Raw genomic sequence first — 23,596 nt, 5'->3', positions numbered from 1 at the left:
TGGAAGATGGCCAGAGCAGTTCTGGGCATCACTTCCTGACCTATCAGTGTCGGGGGGAGATAAGAGCCTATTCTGTAGCTCCTTAGGGGCTGTGGAACTTCTCACCCAAGGGCCCCAGTACAGTGCCCTCAGGTCTCCCGTGCCAAAATTAGGTCACTTGCCCAGTCTGGACTAGTTTAGCAAGGGAAATCAACCTGCCCACCGCCCATGAGAAATGTGGCTGTCAGGGGTTGGGGGGGGAGCAATCTGAATAAAATCAATTTCCATTAGAAAGAAGGAGAGAGTAGAGGCTACTGAGGCAACCTTCAGTATCCCTCGGGTCTCCCTTTTGCAGTGCCAACAGTATGTAGTAACAACCCAGGAAAGAGGCCCTACTGAATTTTCTCTTTGACTGTACCCATCTGGTCTGAATTAGAAAAGGGCACTAGCTTCGGAGGAGTGGGAATCTTGGCTTTGCATTTTCTAGCTGTGTGACCTTGGAAAAGTTAACCTTCCCTCGGCTTCAATATATATCTCCAGGTAGGTAGGCAGGTAGATCGATCGATCAATCAATCTATGTATAGATATAGAGAGATGGATATAGATTTATATCATCATATATATATGTCGATATAGATAGATAGATAGATAGATAAATAGATATAGCCAAGCACTGTGGTTCATGCCTGTAATCCCAGAACTTTTGGAGGCCGAGGCAGGCAGATCACTTGAGGTCAGGACCAGCCTGGCCAACATGGTGAAATTCTGTCTCCACTAAAAATACAAAAATTAGACGGGTGTGGCAGTGCGTGCCTGTAACCCCAGTTACTCAGGAGGCTGAGGCAGGAGGATCGCTTGAACCTGGGAGGCAGAGGTTGCAGTGAGCCAAGATCATGCCATTGCACTCAAGTCTGGGTGACAGAGCGAGACTGTCTCAAAAACAAAAAAAAGATATAGACACACACACACACACACACACACACACACACACACAAGTGGGGACAGAACTGCCTGCATCAAAATGGGGCAGGTGTCAGGGGAGTTCATCAGTGTTCATTTCTGTCAACCGTCTGGCCAGGCCTCCTCCCTGGTGTGGATCTTATCTTCATCCCTCCCCATCTCTCCCCCTTGCAGATCCAGAAGCATCGCAAGCGGTTGAAGGCGGAGGAGCAGTGGCAGCGACGGCAGCAGGTGTTCCGCCGGGGCGTGTCAACGCGGCGCTCGGCCTACGCCTTCTCGCACCAGCGGGGCTACGCGGACCTCATCTCCTCCGGGCGCAGCATCCGCAAGAAGCGCTCGCCGCTTGATGCCATCGTGGCCGATGGCACCGCGGAGTACAGGCGCACCGGGGACAGCTGATCCCTTACCCCCAGGCCGGGATGCGGCCACAAAGCACGTCTATTTTTTTATGAAAGACTCTCAGGACTTTGTGTGTGTGTGTGAATTGCATTCATCACAAAGATATTGAAGACAATAAATAATCTTTATAACAAACTCCTTGGGTTGGACTATTAAACAATAGCAGGGCCAAGAAATAGGACTTTTAAAAGTCCTATTATTCGGCCGGGCGTGGTGGCTCAGGTCTGTAATCCCAGCACTTTAGGAGGCTGAGGAGGGGAGATCACCTGAGGCCAGGAGTTCGAGACCAGCCCAGCCAACATGGTGAAACCCTGTCTCTACCATAAATTAAAAAATTAGCCGGGCTTGGTGGTGGGCACCCGTAATCCCACCTATTTGAGAGGCTGAAGCAGAAGAATCGCTTGAACCTGGGAGATGGAGGTTACAGTGAGCCGAGATTGCGCCACTGCACTCCAGCCTGGGTGACAGAGCAAGACTGTGTCTTAAGAAAAATTTAAAAATAGGCTGGGCATGGTGGCTCATGCCTGTCATCCTAGCACTTTGGGAGGCCAAGGCAGGTGGATCACTTGAAGTCAGGAGACCAGCCCGGCCAACATGGTGAAACCCCATCTCTACTAAAAATACAAAAATTAGCTGGAAATTGCTTGAACCTGGGAGGTGGAGGTTCCAGTGAGCCGAGATCGTGGCACTGCACTCCAGCCTGAGCAACAGAGTGAGACTCCATCTCAAAAAAATTTTTTTAATAATAATAAAAGTCCTATTATTCAACTGGTTATGTACATTATGGTTGAAAGGGAACATTTTAATCCAGTCTCAATCCAGGGCAATAGAATTACAAAGCATGTTGTATTTCAGTTCAAATGGTATTATATTATAAAATTAAAGTTACATTTTCCTTTCTGTGATCTTCAGCATAATTTCCCAGAGGCCCCTTTTTCCTCCCTATAGGCCATCTTATTAACAGATTTTAAAATTTATAGTAATGACAAATGACTTATCAGTGTTCATCATCTGAAAGCTAAGTGGTTCATTCAATCACTTTTTCAAAGTTGATAGTAGATTGCATGGTTTCATGTTTCCTCATATTGGTTTAATAATTCTATTTAATCAAGGAAAATAACTTCAGATTCCATAAAGTTTCAGTTTACTTTTAGTTTACTACCAGGTGAGATAGCACATTACATACTTTTACTATCAAATATTATTTTAGCAGCTTCCCATAGTACCAAATGATTTGATTCCCTACTCTCATTTTTTAAAGCATATAAATATTTATGGGCTTAAAAAGGGGGTTTTTAAAAACTGAGGATATCAGTAATAAATTGCAGAATATTTTGCAAAGCTTTCTTTTGGAAAGCAAACTTTTGTGCCTGCCTATATGCAAAGTATTTTATAAGGGACTTGAACAAAGACCTCACTCTTTTTCACTTGTCTTATGTCGAGAGAAAAGGTTATTGGCAGCCACATTCCTAAGACTGGGGAATGGTGTGTCCTTTTAAATTTGAAGATAACTTTAGGTAATTATGGAAACTCCTCAAGGAGGAGAAAGTAATTTTTTTCCAGACATTTTTCTCATTCTGTGTCTTTCACACACTAGTTTCCACAGTTCGAGAATTCTGTTTTTTACCATTGGGCTGTGAATGTTCACAATATCAGTCCTGTTGAATTCCTATGAGGTAATCACAATGTGTATATGTTCATTTTCTAGGTATGATAAAAGAATGTATGGCTTTTTATTCTGTGGAAGTAAAATCCTGAACGTTTACAACTTTTCCTTAACTTGTAAATAAAAAATTGTAAGTTTTTTCTTTTTTTACAGAAAACTTAGCTTGTGTAATTCTGTTAGTTTCAGATTTCTCTCCTGTTTTTGCAAATTGTGGGAAAGATTGACAATGCAAATGTGTCAAAGACATACTGTTGGGTGCAATATTAACAATTTTAAATGCAAATTTCTTTGGATAAATTATTTCTATATTCTGTAAATCTGAGATTTAATGTATATTTTGTTTAAAAAAATGATTTAGTAAAATCTTTGAAAAGTATGATCTTCTAAAGTATTTAAATTGGCTTTTGTTGTTGTTGTTATTTTTAAGAATAGGGTATGTGACAGAAGAATCTAGTCCCACAAGGTTTCTAGAGGAATGCAGGGGTCCTTTAGTAGTGAGAAAGTCAGGGACAGGGAAACTAAGTGTTAGGGAAGAAGTGATGGAGAAAAGGTGATCAGGACCGGGCACTGTGGCTCACGCCTGTAATCCCAGTACTTTGGAAGGCTGAGGCAGGAGAATCACTTGAGGCCAGGAGTTTGAGACCAGCCTGGGCAACACAGCAAGACTCTGTCTTTTCAAAAAAAAACATCTCAGTGTAGTGGCATGTGCCTGTAGTCCCTGCTGCTTGGGAGGCTTAGGTGGGAGGATCACTTGAGCCCAGGAGTTTGAGGCTGCAGTGAGCTATGATTATGCCACTGTACTGAAGCCTGGGTGAGAGCAAGACTCTGTCTCTAAAAGAATTAAAAAGGTGGCCAGACTTTAGAGACAGAGGGGTAAAGATTTAGAGTTAGGGAGATCAGCCAGGCATGGTGGCTCATGCCTATAATCCTAGCACTTTAGGAGGCTGAGGTGGGCAGGTCACTTGAGGCCAGGAGTTTGAGACCAGTCTGGCCAACATGGCGAAACCCCGTCTCTACTAAAAATACAAAAATTAGCCGGGTGAGGTGGTGCACACCTGTAATCCCAGCTACTCTGGCAGCTGAGGCAGGAGAATTGCTGGAACCCAGGAAGCAGAGGTTGCAGTGAGCCATGATTGTGCTACTGTTCTCCAGCCTGGGCAATGGAGTGAGACTCTCTCCAAAAAAAAAAGGAAGATTGAGTCTGGGTTTTTCCAACTGACCTCAACTCTTTAGCCAGAATGAAAGGAAAGGTAACCCTCAACCAAAAGTAAGGACTGGGGCTGGGCACGGTGGCTCATACCTGTAATCCCAGCACTTTGGGAGGCCAAGGTGGTGGGTCACCTGAGGTTAGGAGTTCGAGACCAGCATGGCCAACATGGTGAAACCCCATCTCTACTAAGAATAAAAAAAAGCAGCCCGGCGTGGTGGTGCACACCTGTAATCCTAGCTACTTGGGAAGCTGAGGCAGGAGAATCACTTGAACCTGGGAGGTGGAGGTTGCAGTGGGCTGAGATTGTGACACTGCACTCCAGCCTGGGTGACAGCGAGACTCCGTCTCAAAAAACAAAACAAAAAAAGTAAGGGGTGAGAAGTGAGCAGATAGTCCTGGAAATACATGACGAATCGTTGGCAGAAAAATGAGCAAAGAGGAGTGAGTGAGGAAGTGAGTGGCAAACCTGGGGTTTGAGGCCGTGGGAGTCTGACAAGGCTGTGGGAGTCTGACCAGGCTGTGGGACAGACAGCTCTTGGACGCAAGGGAAGCTGTGACCCCACTAAGAAGGTTCTCTCTGCGTCGAGATGGGAGACTCTTTGGGAGGCAAAATTAGCAGCAGGTGATAGAAAAGTATCAGTCTTGGGGTGCTTGGGCTGGGAGGAGATGGGCAAATTATTAGCCTCTGCAATAGTAATGGCAGAAAAATTGAGCAGACCTGGGAGATCATCCCTAAAAAAATAAAGGTCACTTTTTCCTGCAATATACTACTGTATTTAAGTTGTTTGAGGGATAAACGTTTTTAATCAAAGAGCACCACCTAAAGGTTCTTAGTCATGTTCAGCACTAGAAACTGCTCAGTAATGACATCTGATGGGAATAAAATGATTCTTGAGAGACTTCAATGTGATAGCAAAATGTACCCTAATGGAATCTAAATATATTTTAACAATTGCTGCCTTCATGTGATATGAATGAAACTTAGGAAAATTGTCAGCTTCTAAAAGTCCTGCTAGAAAGTTAGGGCTGCGCTACAACTTCTGGGGCATTTATAAAAATAAAAAGGCCTGTTAAAACACTGAAAACAACACAACGTAGATCTCAGGACAAAGTGGAGGTTGGGGCCCTTAAAAATAACCACTGTAATGCAATCATTTTCTTTCTGCTAAAAAATACAGTAAAGGCTGGGTGCAGTGGCTCATACCTGTAATCCCAGCACTTTGGGAGGCCCAGGCGGGCAGATCACCTGAGGCTGGGAGTTCAAGACCAGCCTGACCAACATGGAGAAATCCCGTCTCTACTAAAAATAAAAATTAGCCGAGTGTGGTGGCGCACGTCTGTAATTCCAGCTACTGGGGAGGCTGAGGCAGGAGAATCGCTTGAACCCGGTGAGAGGTGACAGCATGCTGACAGCCCTCAATCGCTCTCGGCGCCTCCTCGGCCTTGGCGCCTACTCTGGCGGTGCTTGAGGAGCCCTTCAGCCCACCGCTGCACTGTGGGAGCCCCTTTCTGGGCTGGCCAAGGCCGGAGCCGGCTCCCTCAGCTTGCAGGAAGGTGTGGAGGGAGAGGCGTGGGTGGGAACCGGGCTGCACGCGGTGCTTGCGGGCCAGCGTGAGTTCTGGGTAGGCGTGGGTGTCCGCGGGCCCCACGCTCCAGCAGCCAGTGGGCCCCGCCGGCCCGGGCAGTGAGGGGCTTAGCACCTGGGCCAGCAGCTGCTATGCTTGACTTCTCCCTGGGCCTTAGCTGCCTCCCCGCGGGGCAGGGCTCGGGACCTGCAGCCTGCCATGGCTGAGCCTCCCCCACGTGGTGGGCTCCTGCGAGGCCCAAGCCTCCCTGACCAGCACCACCCCCTGCTCCACAGCGCCCAGTCCCATCGACCACCCAAGGGCTGAGGAGTGCAGGCGCAGGGTGCGGGACTGGCAGGCAGCTCCACCTGCAGCCCTGGTGCAGGATCCACTGGGTGAAGCCAGCTGGGCTCCTGAGTCTAGTGGGGACTTGGAGAACCTTTATGTCTAGCTAAGGGATTGTAAATACACCAATCAGCACTCTGTATCTAGCTCAAGGTTTGTAAACACACCAATCAGCACCCTGTGTCTAGCTCAGGGTTTGTGAATGCACCAATCCACACTCTATCTGGCTACTCTGGTGGGGACTTGGAGAACCTTTATGTCTAGCTAACGGATTGTAAATACACCAATGGGCACTCTGTATCTAGCTCAAGGTTTGTAAACACACCAATCAGCACCCTGTGTCTAGCTCAAGGTTTGTGAATGCACCAATCGACACTCTATAGCTACTCCGGTGGGGACTTGGAGAACCTTTGTGTAGACATTCTGTATCTAGCTAATCTAGTGGGGATGTGGAGAACTTTTGTGTCTAGCTCAGGGATTGTAAACACACCAATCAGCACCCTGTCAAAACAGACCAATCAGCTCTCCTGTAAAATGGACCAATCAGCTCTCTGTAAAATGGACCAATCAGCTCTCTGTAAAATGGACCAATCAGCAGGATGTGGGTGGGGCCAGATAAGAGAATAAAAGCAGGCTGCCCGAACCAGTGGAGGCAACCCACTGGGGTCCCCTTCCACACTGTGGGAGGTTTGTTCTTTCATCTTTGCAATAAATCTTGTCACTGCTCACTCTTTGGGTCCACACTGCCTTTATGAGCTGTAACACTCACCGTGAAGGTCTAAAGCTTCACTCCTGAAGTTAGCGAGACCACGAACCAACCGGAAGGAACGAACAACTCCAGACGCACCACCTTAACAGCTGTAACACTCACCGTGAAGGTCTGAAGCTTCACTCCTGAAACTAGCGAGACCACGAACCCACCGGAAGGAATGAACAACTCCACACGCGCCACCTTAACAGCTGTAACACTCACCGTGAAGGTCTGAAGCTTCACTCCTGAAGCTAGCGAGACCACGAACCCACCGGAAGGAATGAACAACTCCACACGCGCCACCTTAACAGCTGTAACACTCACCACGAAGGTCTGCAGCTTCACTCCTGAAGCCAGCGAGACCATGAACCCACCAGAAGGAAGAAACTCCGAACGCATCTGAACATCAGAAGGAACAAACTCCGGACACGCCGCCTTTAAGAACTGTAACACTCACCGTGAGGGTGCGCGGCTTCATTCTTGAAGTCAGTGAGACCAAGAACCCACCAATTCCGGACGCACTGGGAGGCGGAGGTTGAAGTGAGCCGAGATCGCGCCATTGTACTCCAGGATGGGCAACAAGAGTGAAACTCCATCTCAGAGGAAAAAAACGAACAAACCAAAAAAAAAAAACAGTAAAAATGATTTTCTTGATTAGATATTCCTCCGAACAAGAGATATAGTGGGTGGCTCACGCCTGTAATCCCAACACTTTGGGAGGCCGAGGCGGATCACCTGAGGTCAGGAGTTTGAGACCAGCCTGACCAATATGATGAAACCCCGTCACTACTAAAAATACAAAAATTAGCTGGGAATGGGGGCATGTGCCTGTAATCCCGGCTACTCGTGAGGCTGAGACAGGAGAATCGCTTGAACCTGGGAGGTGGAGGTTGCAGTGAGCCGAGATCACGCCACTGTACTGCAGCCTGGAAAACAAGAGAGAAACTCCATCTTAAAAAAAAAAAAAGATATAAATGGTCAATAAGCATATGAACAGATGCTCAACATCATTAGTCATCAGGGAAAGTCGTCAAAACTGAGGCCGGGCACCACCGTGTAATCCTGTAATCCCAGCACTATGGGAGGCTGAGGCAGGCAGATCACCTGAGGTCAGGAGTTGGAGACTAGACTGGCCAACATGGTGAAACCCCATCTCTACTAAAAATACAAAAATTAGCCATGCGTGGTGGCATGCACCTGTCATCCCAGCTACTCGGGAGGCTGAGGCAGGAGAATCATTTGAATCCAGGAGGCAGAGGTTGTGGTAAACTGAGATTGCATCACTGCACTCCAGCCTGGGTGACAAAGTGAGACTCTGTCTCAAAGAAAAACAGAAAAAAAAATCACACTAGAAAGGGTTGATTCTTCCTACAATAACTTAAAAATGGCAAATAATCCTCATAAAAATGCAAACAGTTTCCTGTAATAGGCTGATTCTAAAGTTCATATGGAAAAATTAATGTCAGAAAACTAAGCAATGAGGCGAGACTACTCCTACCAGATATTACGCCATATTATAATTTGAAAAACAGTTTCAGTAGTGTGGTTCTGATGCATGATTACACAGACATTCCATGGAACAGAACAGAAAAATCCAGAAATAGCCTCAAACACATGAACATTTACTATATAAAGTGGCATCAAAGGTGGGTGGGGGGAAAGATGGACTTTTAAATAGATGGTGTTGAGACAACAGGGAAACAAATTAGATATCATGCACTGTAGTAGAATAGGCTCCAAATAATGAAGAGATTTCAATGTAAAAGAAAAAAAAACTCATCAAAGTACTTGAAGAAAATCACGAGGAAATTCAAATACTGGAGTGGGGAAAGACTTTCTAATTAAGACTAAAAATCTAAAGCCTCAAAGGAAAGGCTAGTAATTTCAAATGCATAAATATTTTTAAAACCTCCATTATGGCAAAAAAAAAAAAAAAAGAAAAAGAAAAAAGGTATAAGCAAAGATGGCAAAATGGAGAAAAAGTGTGCAAGTCTTAGTTCAGGCTGCTATGACAAAATACCACAAACTGCGTGGTTTATATAAGCAACAGAAATTTTTTCTCACAGTTCTAGCAGAAGCTAGGAACTCTTAGGTCAAGGGGCTGACAGATTTGGTGCCTACTGAGGAAATGCTTTCTGGTTCACAAATGGTGCCTTCTGACTGTGTCTTTACATGGTGGAAGGGGCCAACAAGCTCCTTCAGGACTATTTTATAAAGACGTAATCCCTCCTGATTTAATCACCTCTGAATGTCTCCACCTCCTAGTATCACCTTGGAGGTTAGGATTTCAGCATATGAATTTTAAGGGGGCACAAACCTTCAGACCATAGCAGCCAAGGTTGTGAAAACAAAAAGTCAGAGAAAAGGAAATACAATGGGGCAGGGTGCGGTGGCTCATCCCTGTAATCCCAGCACTTTGGAAGGCCAGGGTGGGCGTATCACTTGAGGCCAGGAGTTTGAGACCAGCCAGGCCAACATGGTGAAACCCTGTCTCCATTAAAAATACAAAAATTAGCTGGGTGTGTAACTATAGTCCCAGCTACGAGGGAGGCTGAGGCAGGAGAATCACTTGAACCTAGGAGGTGGAGGTTGCAGTGATTTGAGATTGCACCACTGCACTCCAGCCTGGGAAACAGAGCCAGACTCTGTCTCAAAAAAAGAAATATAGCTGGGTGCGGTGGCTCACGCCTGTAATCCCAGCACTTTGGGAGGCTGAGGCAGGCGGATCACGAGGTCAGGAAATCGAGACCATCCTGGCTAACATGGTGAAACCCTGTCAAGGTGTGGTGGCGGGTGCCTGTAGTCCCAGCTACTCGGGAGGCTGAGGCAGGAGAATCGCGTGAACCCGGAAGGCGGAGCTTGCAGTGAGCTGAGATTGCGCCACTGCACTCCAGCCCGGGCAACAGAGCGAGACTCCATCTCAAAAAAAAAAAAGAAATACAAATGGCTCTTAAACACATGAAACAATGTTTAAACTTACCTGAAATAAAGAAGTGAAAATCAAAATGATTTTGATAGGCCATCTTCACCTATCAATTTGGCAAAAACAAGAAAGTTTGGTAATGCACTGTTAAGGCTATGGCAAAACAAGCCTTCTAATGTATTAATGAAAAGTATATAAATTAATGAAACTCTAGGAAAGGATTTAGCCATAACCATTAATTTTTTTTTTTTTTTGAGATGGAGTTTAGCTCTGTTACCTAGGCTGGAGTGCAGTGGCGCAGTCTCAGCTCACTGCAACCTCTGCCCCCCAGGTTCAAGCTATTCTCCTGCCTCAGCCTCCCAAGTAGCTGGGACTACAGGCACGTGCCACCACACTCGGCTAATTTTTTGTATTTTTTTTAGTAGAGATGGGGTTTCACCGTGTTAGCCAGGATGGTCTCAATCTCCTGACCTTGTGATCCGCTCGCCTCAGCCTCCCAAAATGCTGGGATTACAGGCGTGAGCCACCGCACCTGGCCCTTGCCATTAAAATGTTAGGTGTATATTCCCTTTGACCTGGCAATCACACTTCTCAAATTCATCCTGCAGATATATTTGCCCACAAGGGAAATGACACGTACAGTGATTATACTGCAGCACTGTTTGTAATAGCAAAATATCAGCAGTAAGCTAGCAATCCATCAGTTTCACTACAGTTAAATGAAATAAGTTCCATCCCAACAAAAGGATACAATGAAACTATAATGGGAGCTAAGGGAGAAGAATGAAAGATCTCCATTCATTGCGGAGTGTGAAGAGCCAGGTGCAGAACTGTGTGTAGGGGGACAACCTTTCATATAAAAAAGAAACAAGAGGAGGCAATTAAATTGATGTGTAGAGTCAATGCAATTCCAATTGAAATCCCATGAGATTCTTTTTTTGGTAAAAATTGATAAGCTGATTCTCAAATTCATCTGGAAATGCAAAGGACCTAAAATAGCCAAAATAACTCTGCAGAAGAAAAACAAAGTTGGAGGAAGAACACTACTTGATTTTGAAAGTTGTTACCAGCATGGGCTGAAGAACGACTAGTTAAGTACTATGCTGACTGCCTGGGGGACAGGATCGCTGGGACCTCAAGCCTCAGAGTCATGCGATTTACCCATGCAACAAAGCTGCACATATACCCTTTAGTCTATAATAAAAGTCAAAATTTTAAAAATAAAATAAATGTGAAATTAGGGCCAAAAAAGAGAAAATTGTTATAAAGCTATAGCAATCAAAACAGCATAGTATTGGCTTAAAGAGAGCAGATAGATCAATGGAACCTAATAGAGTCCATAAATAAATCCATACATCAATGGACAACTGATATTGAACAAGGTTACAAAAGCGATGAGGTAGAGAAAGGATGGCCATCTCAATAAATGGTGCCGGGACATTTGATATCCACATGCGAAAAAATGAACTTGGATCCCTACCTGGAACCCCGTACCTTGTCCTCACAAAAGATCTGAACAGATACTTCAACAGAGAAGATACAGGTAAAGCAAAAATGCACATGAGAAGATGCTCAACATCATTAGTCACTAGGGAAATACATTAGAAAACTTTTTGGTAGGCCAGGCGCGGTGGCTCACGCCTGTAATCCTAGCACTTTGGGAGGCTGAGGCGGGTGGATCACGAGGTCAGGAGATCGAGACCATCTGGCTAACACGATGAAACCCCGTCTCTACTAAAAATACAAAAAATTAGCCGAGCATGGTGGTGGGTGCCTGTAGTCCTAGCTAATCGGGAGGCTGAGGCAGGAGAATGGCATGAACCTGGGAAGGGGAGCTTGCAGTGAGCCAAGATCAGGCCACTGCACTCCAGCCTGGGCAACAGAGCAAGACTCTGTCTCAAAAAACAAAAAAGAAAACTTTTTGGGGTGATGGATTTTTTTCCCTAACCCCAATTATGGTGATGGTTTCACAGGTATACACATATGTTAAAACATATCAAATTGCACATTTTAAATATGTACACTTTGTCATATATATTTTTTTCCTTTTGAGATGCGGTCTCTGTTGCCCAGGCTGGAGTGCAGGGGCACAATCTTGGCTCACTGCAACCTCTGCCTCCCAGGTTCAAGAGATTCTCCTGCCTCAGCCTCCTGAGTAGCTAGGATTACAGGCATGCGCCACCATGCCCAGCTAATTTTCGTATTTTCAGTAGAGATGGGGTTTTACCGTGTTGGCCAGGCTGGTCTTGAACTCCTGACCTTAGGCGATCTGCCCACCTCAGCCTTCCAAAGTGCTGGGATTACAGGCATGAGCCACAGTGCCCAGGCTGTTGTATATTATTTATGCCTAAAAAAAAAAAAAAGGCCGTTTTAAGGGAAGGAATAAAGGAGGTAGATTTAGAGGAATATAGTCATATTTTCAACAAGAATCTCTAGATATAAAAGAGACTAGTAGGGCAGGCGCGGTGGCTCACGCCTGTAATCCCAGTACTTTGGGAGGCTGAGGCGGGTGGATCACCAGGTCAGGAGTTCGAGACCAGCCTGGCCAACATGGTGAAACCCCGTCTCTACTAAAAATATAAAAATTAGCCGGACGTGGTGGCAGATGCCTGCAATCCCAGCTACTCGGGAGGCTGAGGCAGAGAATCACTTGAACCCGGGAGGCAGAGGTTGCAGTGAGCCGAGATCACGCCACTGCACTCCAGCCTGGGTGACACAGTGAGGCTCCGTCTCAAAAAAAAAAAAAAAGAGACTACAGTTGTTATGAGGAGTGAGACTTTTAAATATTGAATTATCTTTTCATACTTTAAAAATATTGAACCATATGAATACATTTTCTATTTCAAAAATTAAACAATAAAAAATAGAAATGATTTTTAGGCCAAAGGGAGTAATCTGAGTTAATATTTTTCCTGCTTAAGTCACAAAGCCTCCCAAACTGAAACTTGCCCAAGCCCACAAGCTTCTCCCTAGAGCAGCAACCCCAGCTCTTCACATTGTCCTCTTGGGTGACTGGCAGTGCCCAGAGATGGGGACTTCCTGTTCATGGCTATAGACAGAGTGGTGTGTTTTGTTAGGCCATTTATATGCACACACATATTCTTTGCGCTCAGAAGAGTCTGGGTAACATCTTAAAGTCGTGTCAAAACAGTGGAAAGCACCAATGGAATTTGAAAGAATGTTTTCAGAGTCAAAGACCAGTATGGATTTACCACTATATTGTCCAATTAATGATCAGCTAAGATGACCTCAGCAATAAGATGCATAGAAAGAAATAACTCTCATAGTTTTAAAATTATCAGGAATTTTGCTTCAAAACCTGAATCAAATAGAATGTATTTGTATTAACAAATAGTAATTTGTATTAATCAAATAGTAATGTATTAACAATACGAGGAAGGAAAATTTTAACATGGAGAGAAATTTAAACTTCCTGATCTAGGATGGTGGTTAAAATCCAAGGTGCTGGCCTGGCGCGGTGGCTCACACCTGTAATCCCAGCACGCTGAGAGGCTGAGGTGGGTGGATCATTTGAGGTCAGGAGTTGGAGACCAGCCTGATCAACATGGTGAAACCCTGTCTCTACTAAAAGTACAAAAATATTACCCAGGCATGGTGGCGCATGCCTATAGTCCCAGCTACGGGGAGGCTGAGGCAGGAGAATCGCTTGAACCCAGGAGGCGGAGGTTGCAGTGAGCCAAGATCACATCACTGCCCTCCAGCCTGGGCGACAGAGCAAGACTCCGTCAAAAAAAAAAAAAAAAAAAAAAAAAAAAATCCAAGGTGCTCTGGCCAAGTTTAAGATATAGATTGTCTCACTCCAGATAACCGGTTTATGATTTCCAGTTGGAAAGATGTCAATATTCCTTTGGCCCCTGATGCTGTGAGACTATTGCAATTATTCTGGAAGGCTGTTGTAAGCCCTGAAATGTCTCCTTGTTTCTTTTCCATAAGAGGATTAAAGATATTGGATCTGGCTTGTGAAGTGAATGTGGGAGGGTTTTTTAGTCTAGCATTTCTCATCAGGAATCAATTCTCCCAGTTGATAAGAATCAACCTTTAGAATAGAGGTTGATTTGCCCACTGGGAGTCATCTTGCAGTTTCATTATAAAATGGTTCTGCTGAGCCAAGCTGCATAATGAATAAACCAGTCTATGGAAATGCTATAGGAGGTTTTCTATTACCATCCATTTGGGGGTTCCCACCTACCTTCAGCTTCCTTATTTAAATTTTGTGTGAACAACATAAAAACTTTGTGTTCATTGAAGAGTTTAATAAAAACAACACAAAGGACTGTTTCTAAAGGAGCTTTGAAGGTTCAAGATTCTAGAAAACTTATATCAAGATTTTATCACTGCAAACATCTTGAGTAAATAGAAACTCAAAAGGGCTCTTTTATATTTACTGTATTTGTCAAAGACTGAGCTATTTTATAGGATTTTGTGGCTTGGGGTGAAAGTATTTTTATGACCTGTTCTAACAGAAAAAAAAAAAAAAACCCAAACCTGATTAAGATATCATCAGCTGAGCTTCTGAGACCCCCCGAGACCCCTTAGGAGTCTCAACTCCGGCCGGGCATGGTGGCTCACGCCTGTAACCCCAGCACTTTGGGGGACCAATGCAGGCGGATCACTTGAGGTCAGGAGTTCAAGACCAGCCTGTCCAACATGGTGAAACCCCATCTCTACTAAAAATACAAAAATTAGCCAGACGTGGTGGCAGGCGCCTGTAATCCCAGGTACTTGGGAGGCTGAGACAGGAGAATTGCTTGAACCTGGGAGGTGGAGGTTGCAGTGAGCTGAGATCATGCCATTGCACCCCAGCCTGGGGGACAGAGAAAGACTTCATCTCAAAAAAAAAAAAAAAGTCTCAATTCCTATAAACTGATACATGATCGTTCTTCAAACTAACCAAGAGGACTTCATTGCTTTTAGAGGACACAATTAATTCTGCTCTGAAAGTTTCCCCACCTCTATAGAGAAAATGTTTTTCTCTGTTTGACTCTGTCTTCACCTTTCTTAACAGCTATCCCAAATCCCACATCGTACCCAGATCAATTCAGTGAAAAAGCTAGCCTGGGCTAAAGTTAATTGTACCTTTAAAAAGCAATAGGGCTGGGCGCAGTGGCTCACACCTGTAATCCTAACACTTTGAGAGGTTAAGGTGGGCATATCCCTTGAGCCCAGGAGTTCGAGACCAACCTGGGCAACAAGGCAAAACCCCCAAACCCCGTCTCCACAAAAAAAAAAAAAAAAAAATTAGCCAGGTGTGATGGTGTGTGCCTGTAGTCCCAGCTACTTTTGAGGCTGAGGTGGGAGGATCACCCCTGTCTCAAAAGAACAAATAAAAAATAGTCGGGTGTGGTGGTTCACGCCTGTAATCCCAGCACTTTGGGAAGCCGAGGCAGGCGGATCACCTGAGGTCGAGAGTTCAAGACCAGCCTGACCAACATGGAGAAGCCCCATCTCTACTAAAAATACAAAAAATTAGCCGGGCGTGGTAGCGGGCGCCTGTAGTCCCAGCTACTCGGGAGGCTGAGGCAGGAGAATGGCGTGAACCCGGGAGGCGGAGCTTGCAGTGAGCCGAGATCGCGCCACTGCACTCCAGCCTGGGCGACTGAGCGAGACTCCGTCTCAAAAAAAAAAAAAAAAAAATACAAAATTAGCTGGGCATGGTGGCGCATGCCTGTAGTCCCAGCTACTTGGGAGACTGAGGCAGGAGAATCACTTGAACCTAGGAGGCGGAGGTTGCGGTGAGCCGAGATCGCTCCATTGCACTCCAGCCTGGGCAACAAGAGCAAAACTCCGTCTCAAAAAAATAATAATAATAAATAAATAAAAATAAGAAGCAGTGGTAAGCCAGAGCATACACAGCCTGGAAAGCCTGTAAGGATGTTGAGGTGAACCCTGAGAGCAAAAGGAAGTCCATGGAAGGTTGCTAGATAGAGAATGAAATGACTGTGTTTATATTTGTAAGTGTTCGCCCTGGCTGGAGTGTGAAGATTAGATTGGAGAGGTGTGGGGAATCCAGAAGATGGGTGGAGAGGTTAGCCAGAGGGAGGATGTGACTTGCATTGCACTAGAGGGAAAGGATGGATGCCAAAGCACGAGAGTTTGCAGGTTTCAAGGGAGGGCTGTCAGACAGCATCCATTTAATAGCTTGAAGCAAGAGACTGGTCATTTGCTGAGATTTGGGGCTGTGGGAAGGACCTACGGTTTGAGACATTCTGAAATGCTGACCAGAAAGCCCACTGTTGAGGGAAGACGGGTTTAGTGGGAAGGGCAAATTGAGAGAAGAGGTCCACCAAGCAGCTCTCAGCAGTTTGAAGGCTTCAAGTTGTTACTCATGCATATCATGGAACAAAAGAATAACAATGATTAACCATTAATGCCATTTATATCCTAATTCAGAAAGCTTACTGGATGTCAAGTACATGTTAGGCATATTTTGGTATAGTTGATCTCATATTATCCTCACAATAACCTTCCCAGTGAAGGGTTATTATCACTTTATAATTGAAACATCTGTGGCTCAGAAAGGTTAAGAAACTTGACCAGGCTCACCAAGCCAGAAAATGAGTTCTGTGATCTATGGAACGTATCTGGCTTCATTCAGAGCTCTAACTGTACAGGAGTTACCATTGTTCACCCTCCTTAAAGAATGAGCATCCAGCGGGACTTTAAAATAATTGTAATTTTTTTTAGTGAGAGACAAGGTGCTTACAAGCAAGCAGCTTGCAATCACGAAGCCTGGGAATCACTGAAGCAAATCTAAGTGCTTAAACTTAACTACAGGAAAAGGAAAGTTAAGTTTTCGGTTCCTCAAATTAATATTTTCATTGTAATGATAATTTCCACTTTTAGTTTGCCGTTTACAAGCCAATTTTATTTTTTATTGCATCTATCTATAATTTATTTATTAATTAGAGACAGGGTCTCTCTCCGTAGCCTCAGGCTGGAGTGCAGTGGCGTGATCACAGCTCAGTGCAGCCTCGACCTCCATGGCTCAAGCGACCTCCCGCCTCAGCCTCCTAAGTAGCTGGGACCACAATCCCATGCCAATAAGCCCGGCTAATTCTTGTATTTTTTATAGAGGGGCGGGGGCGGGGGTGGCTCACCACGTTGCCCAGGCTGGTCTCGAACTCCTGGCCTCAAGCGACCCTCCACCTCCGCTTCGGCCTCCCAAAGTGCTGGGATTACAGGCGTGAGTCACCGCCCTCGATCTCATTTAAAATATAACTGAGATTTTCCAACTGCTTCACTGATTTGTTAACTAAGTGAACTCTGCTTGGACCCCTCCCCGATTCCCGGTACTGGGACAGGGAAACGAGCCCTAGAGGCGCCCGCAGTGATGTTTGCCTGTTCTCTTTCCGAAGTCTGTTATGAGGAGCAAAAAGCAGAATGTCCAAGAAGCCTCTTTGAAGATGTCTGTGAGTTTGCCTGGTGACAGCTCCTGGAAGGCGGTGTCCCCGCGACTAGGGCGAGCCCAGGACTCCCCATCATCCCGGACTCCCCAACACCCGGAGGCGCGGCGCCACGAACAGGACCAAGTAGGAAATGCAAGACCACGCGCCAGAAACGCGGAAGTGGCCCGGAGACAACATGGCGGCGCCGGCGTCAAGTGCCCTAACCCCCGGACCGGCGGCCTGGTACGGTGGCCTGTGGGGGACGCCACATTAAAAGAACAGAGACGCTCATCCTGCGCCTGGTAGAGCGATGTGGGGTCCGGTAAAGCGACCTTCAGCGCAAAGCTGAGGGGGCGCAGGGACCTAACAGCAAGGACCGCAGGGGGAGGCCACCCCTTGCTGGCCAGTATCAGAATGAAGAGACAGACGAACAATGCCGTTCATTCTGGCCGTCCCGAGTAGCTGGGACTACAGGCGTGCGCCCACCACGCCAGGCTAATTTTTTAAAAATTTTATGGAGACGGGGGTCCCACTATGTTGCCCGGGCTGGTCTTGAACTCCTGGCCTCATGTGATCCTCCCACCATGGCCTCCCAAAATGTTGAGATTACAGGCCTGAGCCACCGCACCTGGTCATTCAACTATTATTTTAAGCCACACACTTCTGGATAATAGAGCATGTATTATTAGTCAACTATTGCCACACTAAAGAGGTGTAACAAAATGCCTCCCAAACTCAGAGGCGTAACCCAACAATCGTTTATTCTCACTTATGCATCTGCAGGTCACTGATGTGGGCTGAGTTCAGCTGGACGTGTCTCCAAGCTGAAGATTGGGTCCCTGTCTTCTCCATGTCTCAGCTTCCTTGGACCAGTGGGTCAGTCAGGGCGTGTTCTTCTCATGGTGGTTGTTCACAGAAAAAGCGGTCTTGATCCAGACCCCAAGAGAGGCCTCCTGAATTACACGCAGGAAGGAATTCAAGACAAGTTGCAGGGTATGGTGAGAGTTTATTGAAAGCGCCTCCATTACAGAGTAGGGCGTCCTTAGGAAGCAAGCAAAGGAATGCCCCGTCTTTGTTTTAGCTTTTTCTTTTCTTTTCTTTTCTTTTTTTTTGAGATGGACTCTTGCTCTATTGCCCAGGCTGGAGTGCAATGGCACAATCTCGGTTCACTGCAACCTCTGCCTCCTGGGTTCAAGCAATTCTCCTGCCTCAGCCTCCTGAGTAGCTGAGATTACAGGCGCCCGCCACCACGCCTGGCGAATTTTTGTAGTTTTAGTAGAGACAGGGCTTCGCCATGTTGGCCAGGCTGGTCTCAAACTCCTGACCTCAGGTGATCCACCCGCCTCGGCCTCCCAAAGTGCTGGGCCACTGCGCCCGGCCATTTTAAATTTTTCATATATAGGCCGGGTGCGGTGGCTCACGCCTAATCCCAGCACTTTGGGAAGCCGAGGCGGGCAGATCACGAGGTCAGGAGATCGAGACCATCCTAGCTAACACGGTAAAACCCCCATCTTTACTAAAAATACAAAAAATTAGCCGGCTGTGGTGGTGGGCACCTGTAGTCCCAGCTACTTGGGAGGCTGAGGCAGGAGAATGGGTGAACCCGGGAGGTGGAGCTTGCAGTGAGCCGAGATTGCGCCACAGCACTCCAGCCTGGGAGACAGAGCGAGACTCTGTCTGAAAAAAAAAAAATTTTGATATATAGGGGTTTTGTCTATGTAAAGGCTAAACTAAGCTGTGTCTTTGTGCATGTGGGCTGACAGCATGACAAAATTTATTATTTTATTGATTTAAAGAAAACTCTCCTTGACATTTTAGTGTATAAGTACATTAAAGCATAACTATAATTATCTTGAAAGCATATATTACGGGTATTGGGACATCTGGTCTTTCTGTTGTTACAGGATTGTGTCCTTGCAGGTATCTTTAGGCTGTTTTCTCAACTGTAAACATCTTATGACCATGGGTTGTGACTGGCAAGGAGTGTGCCTTGTTAGTCTCAAGATGGAGCTGAACTTAAAATGGTGTCACTCTGGCCCTCCTAGGCCCCGGCTTCTCTAACAATGGCAGAAGCAAGAACACAAGTCCAACTGCACAAACACATTATAAACCTTTGCTTGCATCACACCTGCCAATATCCTATGGCCAAAATAAATGCACATGGCTAAGCCCAGCAGAAATGAAGCAGGGAAGTATATTCCTTCTGTATGGGAGAAGGGAGTGTGAAAGGAAAATATCTTGGACCCCCAAAATATTTTCCTTTTTACGAAGGAAAACTCAAGCTGGAAACTGCTTAAGACAAACCTGCCTCTCATTCTATTCAAAGTTATCCCTCTGCTCACTGAGAGAGATGCACATCTTATTTGCCTCCTTTGGAAAGCCTAATCAGAAACTCAAAAGAATGCAACCATTTGTGTCTCACTTATCTGTGACCTGGAAACCCCCTCCCTGCTTCAAGTCTTCCTGCCTTTGCTTCAAATTGTCCTGCCTTCCCAGACCTAACCAATGTAATTCTTCTACTGATTGATGTCTCGTGTCTCCCTAAAATGTATACAAGCAAGCTGTGCCCGACTACCTTGGGCACATGTCGTCAGGACTTCCTGAGGCGGTGTCATGGATGCATCCTCAATCTTGGCAAAATAAACTTTCTAAATTAACTGAGACCTGTCTCTGATTTTCTGGGTTCACAGAAGCATGTCTGATTATTTTAAATAATAATCTAACACAAAGAACATGGTTAGACCACTGAATTCCATAGGTATGAGCTCACTGTCACACTTCCTTTACTGAAAATGTGTCCTGGGGTGAGAGATGCTGAATACCATAAAGACACATGCAGCGTTCTGTAAGTCCATAGATGTGGGTGCTGCAGGCAGAGAAGGCGCATCCCTGTGTAGACTGAGTCTATACCTGGGAGGCATATTACTGCCTCCTCCAGGAGTCTGATCTAATTTACTTGCCATCAAGTGGCCAGCTGGTCTCCCTAAAGAATCGTGTCCTGGCCAGGTGCGGTGGCTCACGCCTATAATCCCAGCACTTTGGGAGGCTGAGGCGGGGGGATCACAAGGTCAGGAATTAGAGACCAGCCTGGCCAATATGGTGAAACCCTGTCTCTACTAAAAGTACAAATATTAGCTGGGTGTGGTGGCGGGCGCCTATAGTCCCAGCTACTCAGGAGGCTGAGGCAGGAGAATTGCTTGAACACAGGAGGCAGAGGTTGCAGTGAGCCAAGATCGCGCCACTGCACTCCACCCTGGGCAACAGAGCAAGACTCTGTCTCAAAAAAAAAAAAAAAAAAAAAAAAAAAAAGAGAAGAATAGAGAAAAAAGGAAAAAAAAGAATCGTGTCCTGTCAGTTTCTCAAAGTTGGCTTCTGCTGTTGGCAGGTTGGGTACTTAACAGTGACAGTGGCCAGCAAAATCAGCCAGGACGAAGGGCAGTTTATGAGGCTGAACACATGCATAGCCTCTATCCTGTTACTATAGCCACTTCACATATGGGCTCTTTGAGCAAGAACTGAGATGTTTTGGGAGGAAAAGTCCAACATCCACAGATGACATACCGAATGCCTTCTGATAGATGTTTGCAGAGGACAATAAATCTTCACATTCAGTGCCCATTCAAAAAGGTCCATCCACATCCCCAGCAGACCTCCTGTACCTAATCTTTAATCTTGTTCTTTCTTAGTCCCTGATCAACTGGCCAACCCGTGAGCCAGTGTCCATCAGTCCTTTTTTTGTTTGTTTTTTGTTTTTTTTTGAGATGGAGTTTTGCTCTTGTTGTGTAGGCCGGAGTGCAATGGTGCAATCTTGGCTCACTGCAACCTCTGCCTCCCAGGTTCAAGCGATTCTTGTGCCTCAGCCTCCTGAGTAGCTGGGATTACAGGTATGCCCCACCACACCCAGCTAATTTTTGTATTATTAGTAGAGACGGAGTTTCTCCTTGTTGGTCAGGCTGGTCTTGAACTTCCAACCTCAGGTGATCCACTCGCCTAGGCCTCCCAAAGTGCTGGGATTACAGGCGTGAGCCACTGTTGCCAGCCTGGTCCTTCAGGCCATCCCTACTTAGCTGAGAAGTGGAAGACCAGGCACAGTGCTCAGAGTTCCACCATCTGAGATGACTTCCCTTCACCACTTCTTTTTTTTTCTTTTTTTTCTTTTTTTCTTTTTCTTTTCTTTTCTTTTTTTTTTTTTTTTTTTTTTTTTGTGACGGAGTCTCCTTCATGTCGCCCAGGCTGGAATGCAGTGGCGTGATCTCGGCTCACTACAACCTCCGCCTCCTGGGTTCAAGCGATTCTCCTGCTTCAGCCCCCTGAGTAGCTGGGATTACAGGCGCCTGCCACCATGCCCAGCTAACTTTTGTACTTTTAGTAGAGATGGGGTTTCGCCATGTTGGCCAGGCTGCTCTCAAACTCCTGACCTCAGGTGATCAGCCCGCCTCGGCCTCCCAAAGTGCTGGGATCACAGGTGTGAGCCACCTTGCCCACCCTCCCCACTGTCTTTTTAGGGCTTCTCCTAAGTAAGGCTAGAGTAGAATGGCTGTTCATGTCTGGCATGTGCCAGCATATTATGCAGATGTCAACTAGGCCCATTTTTTCCATCCTGCACTAACTTGACATAGAGAAATCCTATGAGTCTATAGGTGTAGACTGAGGCGGGGGTAGGAATTTAAATGACCCTCTTGTACAACCTGCTTGCACAGTCCTATATACACTTTTTATTTCACAACAGAATGTTGCTTTGTAAATTCAATTTTTTTTTTCTTTGAGACAGAATCTCACTCTGTCACCAAGGCTGGAATGCAGTGGCCTGATCTTGGCTCACTGGAACTTCCACCTCCCAGGTTCAAGCAACTCTCCTGCCTCAGCTTCCTGAGTAGCTAGATTACAGGAGCATGCCACCACACCCAGATAATTTTTGTATTTTTAATAGAGACGGGGTTTTGCCATGTTGCCTAGGCTGGTCTCGAACTCCTGGCCTCAAGTGATCTGCCCGCCTCAGCCTCCCAAAGTGCTGGGATTACAAAGGTGAGCCACCGTGCCTGGCCAGTAAATTCAGTTTTAACGATCAGATGAAACTAAATTCCCGAAGGGCAGTTCAGATGAATCTCTCAGTGCAACCTGGCAGGAGCGATGGCCCTCAAGTGAGGATGCAGCCAGCCTACAATGAGGAGCTACGGGAATAAGGACCCCAACCTCACATCCCACCTCTGTTCTTCCACAAGTGTTCCCCATTGGCTGCAGCTGACCAGGAGTCAGAGAACGAGGGAGTCCATTGATGTGGTTCACATGAGTCAGCCTCTGGGGCAGAGCAGGATGAAGTGGAGAAATTCATCTGGACAGGCTATGGTGGGCAGCCTCTAAGATGGTACCCAGTGAGCAACACCTCCCGGCATTCACCTCCAGGGCTGGTCTGTGTGACCAGTAGAATATGGCAGAGACAATGACATTTCACCTAACAAGTCAGGTTAGAAAAGGTACTGCAGCCTCAGTTTTGGTCACTGCAGTAGGGAGCTTTCTAAGACGGCCCATGATTCCCAGCTGCTGGCATCCATGCCAGTGTGTAATAACCTTCCTTTGAGTGTATGCTGGACCAAGTGACTTGATCCTAATTAATCGAATATGGCAAAAGTATTGGGATATATCCCTTGTGAGATTAGGCAACTAAAGGTTCTAATTTCCATCTTGGTTGCTGGCTTTAGCCAAGCAAGAGGCCCGTGTGGAAAGAATTGAGGGAGACCTCTGGCCAACACCCACCTGAGTGTGTGTGGAAGGGGATCCACTCCAGGTGAGACTTAAGAATCTCAAGTTAAGCTGACTGCAGCCTCCGGAAGGACTCAGCTCTGAGTCCTCAGCTAAACCGTGCCCAGATACCTATTCCACAGAAATGTGAGATAACAAATGCCATTTGATGTTTTGGGGTAATTTATTATAAAATAAAAGGTAACTAATATTCTCTCTCTCTGATCACTTGCTTTAGGTGAAGTCAGCGGCTGTGTCATTAGCAGCTCTATCGGGAGCCCACCTGGCAAGGAAAGGTTTTCTGACCACAGCTTGTGAGTGAGCCTGGAGGCAGATACCCACCCACCCAAGCCTTCAGATGACTACAGACCCTGCCCTCAGCATGATTCATGAGAGACCTGAGCCAGGACCTCCAGCTAACCCACTACCTTATTCCTGACCATCAGAAACTGTGCAAGGTAGGGCCTGGCGTGGTGGCTCAGGCCTGTAATCCCAGCATTTTGGGAGGCCGAGGCAAGCAGATCACTTGAGGTCAGGAGTTCAAGACCAGCCTGGCCAACATGGTGAAACCTCATGTCTACTCAAAATACAAAAATTAGCTGGGCGTAGTGGCACACGTCTGTAATCCCAGCTCCTCGGGAGGCTGAGGCAGG

The 23,596-nt window shown here is 46.1% G+C and overlaps 1 protein-coding gene and 1 long non-coding RNA gene across 10 annotated transcripts in view; one reads left to right on the top strand and one right to left on the bottom strand.

Moving 5' to 3' along the window:
* The window catches only part of ATP8B1 (ATPase phospholipid transporting 8B1), a 154,776-nt gene extending 151,375 nt beyond the window's left edge, over positions 1 to 3,401 (top strand). For all 9 annotated transcript variants that reach the window (XM_016933787.4, XM_063795744.1, XM_016933786.4 and 6 more), the window contains one exon: positions 1,114 to 3,401. In XM_016933787.4, the coding sequence (XP_016789276.1) occupies positions 1,114 to 1,338 (225 nt within the window). In that variant the 3' untranslated portion in view covers positions 1,339 to 3,401. The remainder of the gene's footprint in view (positions 1 to 1,113) is intronic.
* LOC134808618 (uncharacterized) overlaps positions 1 to 17,340 on the bottom strand; it is a 99,443-nt gene extending 82,103 nt beyond the window's left edge. The window contains exons 1-2 of the long non-coding RNA XR_010151953.1: positions 16,917 to 17,340; positions 7,333 to 7,801 (exon numbers count right to left, since the gene is read on the bottom strand). This is a non-coding gene — a long non-coding RNA (uncharacterized LOC134808618). The remainder of the gene's footprint in view (positions 1 to 7,332; positions 7,802 to 16,916) is intronic.
* Positions 17,341 to 23,596: the final 6,256 nt, after the last annotated feature.

Source organism: Pan troglodytes, chromosome 17, assembly GCF_028858775.2.
Source record: "Pan troglodytes isolate AG18354 chromosome 17, NHGRI_mPanTro3-v2.0_pri, whole genome shotgun sequence".
NCBI lineage: Eukaryota > Metazoa > Chordata > Mammalia > Primates > Hominidae > Pan > Pan troglodytes.
Note: the sequence above shows the minus strand (reverse complement) of the source record. Positions and strands in the feature narration are given on the sequence as shown.